A 5474-nucleotide genomic window follows, 5' to 3' on the forward strand; every position below is an offset into this window, starting at 1 on the left:
TATTTCAGCTTATACTCTAAGTAGCAACATACCAGTAAGCATTTGCTTGCTTCCCCTGGTAACCTAGTAGTTTAAAGAGCACGAGCAGTTCTGCCGTGGTCGTTTTCTCTGGCAACCCTCCGCGAAAGGGACCTGGTTCTTCCACAGGTGCATTTCCCTCACGTTTCACAGCATCTTCAGGACATGGTGGGGCAGGTCTGAGGGTCACCAGTCTGAAGGTCATCGGCCTGAGGGTCTCCAGCGCAAGGGTCACTGGTATGGTGGTCGCTGTCCCAAGGGTCGCTGACCCAGCTAGTCCTGCTTGCAGAGGTCTGCGACTTTGAGGAACCTCCTGACAACCACAGCCAGGCAGAGTGTCAGGAGCAGCATATACCCTACAGTGCCCACATAGGTGGGGGCGGCCAGGGGTGCCTTGAGGAACTCGGCCAGCCCATTCTCCACGTAGTGCACCTGGTCGTAGATGCTGAGGAAGGTGAAGATGTGGAAAAGCTGGTGGCTGTGCCCCACGATGTCGAAGAGCCCTGGCTGGATCCGCTCAGGGATTTTGCTGACGTTGAAGAAGGCGGCCACCAGCAGCCAGAAGTAGCGCCGGTAGAAGTAGACAAACAGCGTGGGGTTGCGGGTGCGGAGGTCAAAGAGGAGGCTCTCCAGCATGATGGGGCAGGCCATGCTCAGCGGCATGGCGAAGACGAAGGTGCGCACGGCGAAGGGGTAGGCGCAGCAGGCGGCACGGCTGCGGCAGCAGGCGGCCGTGCAGCCCACGGCCAGCGCCAGGGCCACGGGCAGCACCAGGGCACGGTACGCCGCGATGGGCAGGCTGCAGTCCAGCTGCCAGCCCAGCTGCTGCTGCACGTAGTGGCTCATGGCGCCGGCGTCCAGCAGGCTCAGCCCTGGCAGCAGGTAGTAGGAGTAGGCCACGGTGCTGGCGAAGCCGTAGTAGCTGATGGAGGCATAGTCCAGGTAGAAGAAGGCGGCGCGGAGGCGCGGGGAGAGGCAGCTGAAGAGGTGGGCCGTGCAGCTCATGGCGAAGGTGAGCAGCACCCCCGAGGCGTAGCACCAGAGGGGCAGCAGGGCCGGGTGGTGGAAGGGCACGTCGGCGGCGCCCCGCAGCAGCAGCAGCCGCCCGAAGCGGGTGAGGAAGAGCAGCAGCGGGATGAAGTGGGTCCAGAAGTTGAGGGTCTCGTTGGTGGGCTGCAGCACCGAGGCCAGGCACTCCTGCGCCGAGCAGTGCAGCCGCCGGTAGCCCGAGAGGATGAAGCACTCCACGAAGTCCTCGGGCACCTCGTCCCACCGCAGCAGGGCGGCGGGGCGAGGCGGCGGCGCCGGTGCCGCCTCGTCCTTGTCCGCCTCGCCCGCCGACATGCTGCCCCCGGCCGCCCCCGGCCCGCCGCCCGCCGTCGCGCCCCGCCGCCCGGCTGAGGTAGAGCCGCCGCCGCTCCCGCAGCCGCCGGCGGAGGATCCGCCGCGGCTCTGCGCTCCTCCGCCGCCGCCCCCGGCAGCATCACTCATTGCAGCAGGGGCAGTGGCGGCACCGCCGCGGCTCCTCCCGCTCCGCCGCCCGGCATCGCGGTAACTGGAAACCGGCGGCGCATCCAGCGCAACCGGGGAGCGGGGAGAGACGCCCCCGCCGCCCCGGGTAGGGTTTCCCGGGGAGGGAGGCGCCGGATACCCGAGCCGCCGTTAATGATTGATGCGGCCGCGGGGAGGGGGGGGAGAGGCCGGGCCCGGCCGAGCCTCCCCGCAGCGAGGTGTGGGGCCGGACGCGGGCAGCGCGGAGCCCTCAGGGCACTCTCTCTGTGGGCAGCTCCGCCGGGGGTGGGGACGGGGACAAGCCGGCAGCCCCACCTGCTTTGTACGCGGCCCTTCCCGCGGAGGCGTTTCGGTGTAAAAAGCACAAAGGAAGCATGGGCATGGGCATCGGCTGTCCGTGGGGGCTGCTGCCCGGCCCGGGTGGCAGAAGCCCCGAGAAAGGGCAGGAGTGGCCCCGCGGGGCCGGGAGATCCCCGGCAGACGGGACAGACCCCGGGAGCACCCCGCGACAAGGGGACACCTGGGTGGATTCCTGCCGCAGCTCCGGGCGGGGCGGCCAGGAGGGAGACCCGGTAACGGTCTGACAGCAGCCGCTCTGTGCCCGTCCCCACCGGCCGTGCGGTTATGCAAGCAGAAGAGTTACATAATGGGAATATAAAAATCCAGGGAAAAGCGCTGCACGGGCGTTACGGTACCTTAACGCGTCTGCGGGAAGCAGAAGGCAGTGCGGGCCGACCAGTAACCGCTGCGGGCGCTGGCGGGAGCCGGAGCGAGGGGCTGCTCCCCGCCCTCTCCAGGCTCCCTTCTCGTTCGTTCTCAGACGGCCTTAAACCCCGGACAGCGCTGGCTTTTCAAATATCTGTACCACACGGTGATACTCAGATGTATACGTATGGTCAGATGGTATAAAACGAGGTCCCATGGAATTAGGGCACTCTGCCTAAACAATTTTATAAAAATCTTTTCTTCAATAGTGAATCATGACAATGCGTAAAATCTTCTGAACAAGGAGGTAATCATAAGTATGTTTTTTAAAATTGGCACCAAAAAAAAAAAGCACTAAAAATTTGTTGCTGAAAGTGATTTTCAATGCATTTTTTGTTACAGTAAAAACACTGATTTTACGGAACTGTCAAAAGTAGGGCAGACTGGTGACACTGTTTGTAATCTTTATAAAAGTTACACAGGAGTCCTGCTAGGAAAATAAACACAACTGAACAGTGCCGAAAAGCCAAGGGGAGGAGTAAAATATTAAACTGAGAGACCTATTTTTTAGATAATGGGCCTAACGTGCTCTGATGCCCACGGTTTTAGAGGGCGAGAGGGCAGGTGGGGGTGCCTGGTGGCGTGCGGGGCCCTACCAACCCGACGCTCTGCCAGAGGGCTCTGCGTAACCCGCCCGCGATGAGCCTCAGCCGCACCAGGAGCGAGCAGGGCCCCCCCACTCGCTGCAGTGTGTGGTTTAGGGAGAGGAAAGGCTCTTTGGGGTTAAACGAAAATTGCTCAGCCTCTGGGAGAGGTCACTATTCTCATGGGGCAGCTCTGTGCTAGAGAGGCTGCCCTGAAGAGGAAAGAGGCTGGATGCTGGAGCATTTGCTGCATCACCGTAGATGCAGCTGGTGGGGAGGGGGCTGTCAGAAGAGACCCCCTCCCCTTCCCTATTCACACCACACACGCAGGTGCTTCTCGGTAGGGCTCTGGTGATGGTTTCTCCCAGTCCCTAAGCGATACTTTCATTTGCAGTGCTCAGTGCCATCGCAGGGCCTAAGGGAGAGGACTGAAGTGACCGTAGTTTTCAGTGTCCCTCATCAAGGTTAGATAAGGAGAGGTGGTTGACAGGGAGCAATCTGGTTTTAGACCTGCGTTAAAGAGCCTGTTGGAAAGCCACCAGCAGCTGTTGCAACAGATGGTGTCTAAACAACAACAGCATCCGCCGCTGATTGGGAACTGCTGGCCTCGCAGCAGCGGCAGGGCTCGTTCAACGTGTTCTGACTTTCCTACAACCTCCAGACTTTCAAGGATGTGGGAGGCGTTCAGCCCTCTTGCCTCAGGGAGTACTGGGGTATTGCCTGGGCTCCTGGGAGAGACACCCACTGGTTTGTGTTTTAATGGGGGGCAGCCCAGGCTGGGAGGAGCAGGTAGGGCTTGCTTGTGGCTCAAGACTGACGCAGTCCCAGTGGCCACTGGACTGTCTGGATATTTGTGGAGATATGCCGTAATGCTGCAGAGAAGATAAATGTCTGGAAATTCCTCACTGCTGTTGATGTCTTCCTGTAATATTTGAAGATGTCTTAAAATATTATTTAGGGGGAGGGGGGCTTTCTGTTTTACAGAGCTGAGAATCACTTGAGAGACTTGTACGTACAGGCTCCTCTGGAGGAAGCACAGGCCCACGGTAGCTATCTAGTTTGGTTTGCTTTGTCCCTGGTGGGTTTACCTGTTAGCACTGCACTACAGATACATACAAGCTGTGTAAAATGAATATAAATTTTATTTTCCCTGCCTCTGTATGGGGACCCAGCTTTGGCTTGTCCCAAGTGCTCTCCTGATGTCACACACACCTAACCTGGGTCTCCTTGTCTGGCCAGAAAGTGCCAGGGAGATCTCAGAGCTTCTAAAGATCACTGTTCACATCGTTGCCGAGTGACAGCAGTGCAGCTTTAGCAGCCACATTAATGAAACTCATTACTAACTATCTGGATCTTTTGCATTTTTCCAAGGCGGCCCCCTCACAGGGGAGCATGGTCTCTGAGGACAGATCGGGCTTTCGTAAAGACAACTGCATACATCTTACATTGAGTTAATTATTCTGTTCCCAAGCCAGCTGTAGAGCAGTGCACTGGGAAGCTTACAATTTAAAGCACTTACAACCTCAAAATAGCCTCTTATTCATATGTAGTCCATCAAGGTTAGCATTACATGACTATTATGTGGTAGGCAAGGGAAAATCAGGGCGTTTGGAGGTCACAGAGAGGAGTCCACGTAATGGAGCACATGAAGAGGCCTCAGTGCATTTCTCTAAACCAGAGTTTATATTTAGAAGGGCATGGTCAGCATATACCAGGGTTTCTTCTAGCATGTGTAGAATTTTCTGCAGGCTTTCTCTCCAACTAATCTTTGAGAAGACTCTTAAAACACTGATGAAGGCAGTGCCTGATGAGGTAAGTAATGGAAGATAATGTTAATCAGTGCTGGGTGAAGACTCAAAGAAAAAGATGTGCCAAAATACTAAATGTGAGTTTGTTTCTGTATTGTACTTTTGTTTTATTCATTGTTGAAGTCCTTTCACAAGGTATCATTTCATCTGAAATACCAAAAGCCCTATAAGGCATTCTGAATTACTTCAGCCTTCCCCAGTGAAATTATGCCTTTTAGTTAGGAGAAAAAAAAAAGGAAACTGATTTCATCTTTTGCACTCTAGCATACTCAGCACACTGGAGAAGAGGTTGACTTAGCCCTCCTATTATCCATTGCCTTTCTGAGTGTGTAAAGAAATTAACCTAAATCTACCACTAGAGAGAAAGTCATCTTGTGAGCAAGCAATGGGGATGTTTGGAAGATTTAAGAGGCTTTTGAAGATACACCTGCAGCCTCACCCAATTCAACCCACTCGCGCTGGCAAACATCCATCTTAAGAGCTCTTGCTGGACATAATCCTATAGCATACAACTCTGTCTCTCTTTCATTTCTTTTTCCTCTCTGTATTTTCACCTTCAAGACAGATTTTACCAACTTCTTTCTTAACAAGAAGTTTTATCTGAGTAACAACATATTGTTTGCTCTGGATTTTTATCATGTTTCACTAAAATCTCTTTAGTAAATGTGATTCTTTTCTGACATCTTCTGTGGAACCCCACTGACCACGAGTGAGGGTAGAATTTGGCTCTATTTATTTAGGAAGAGTAGGTGTGAAAGAAAGAGAGGCTTTAGCCTCATCTAACTTT

General features: G+C 55.0%; 1 protein-coding gene across 1 annotated transcript; it reads right to left on the bottom strand.

The window, feature by feature from the left end:
- Positions 1-291: 291 nt before the first annotated feature.
- On the bottom strand, positions 292-1531 carry PAQR9 (progestin and adipoQ receptor family member 9). Its single transcript, XM_010115660.2, has one exon. The coding sequence runs from the start codon at positions 1507-1509 to the stop codon at positions 292-294; it is 1218 nt and encodes a 405-aa protein (XP_010113962.2). The 5' UTR covers positions 1510-1531.
- Positions 1532-5474: the final 3943 nt, after the last annotated feature.

This window comes from Chlamydotis macqueenii, chromosome 9 (assembly GCF_036417535.1).
Source record: "Chlamydotis macqueenii isolate bChlMac1 chromosome 9, bChlMac1.mat, whole genome shotgun sequence".
NCBI classification, from domain to species: Eukaryota; Metazoa; Chordata; class Aves; order Otidiformes; family Otididae; genus Chlamydotis; species Chlamydotis macqueenii.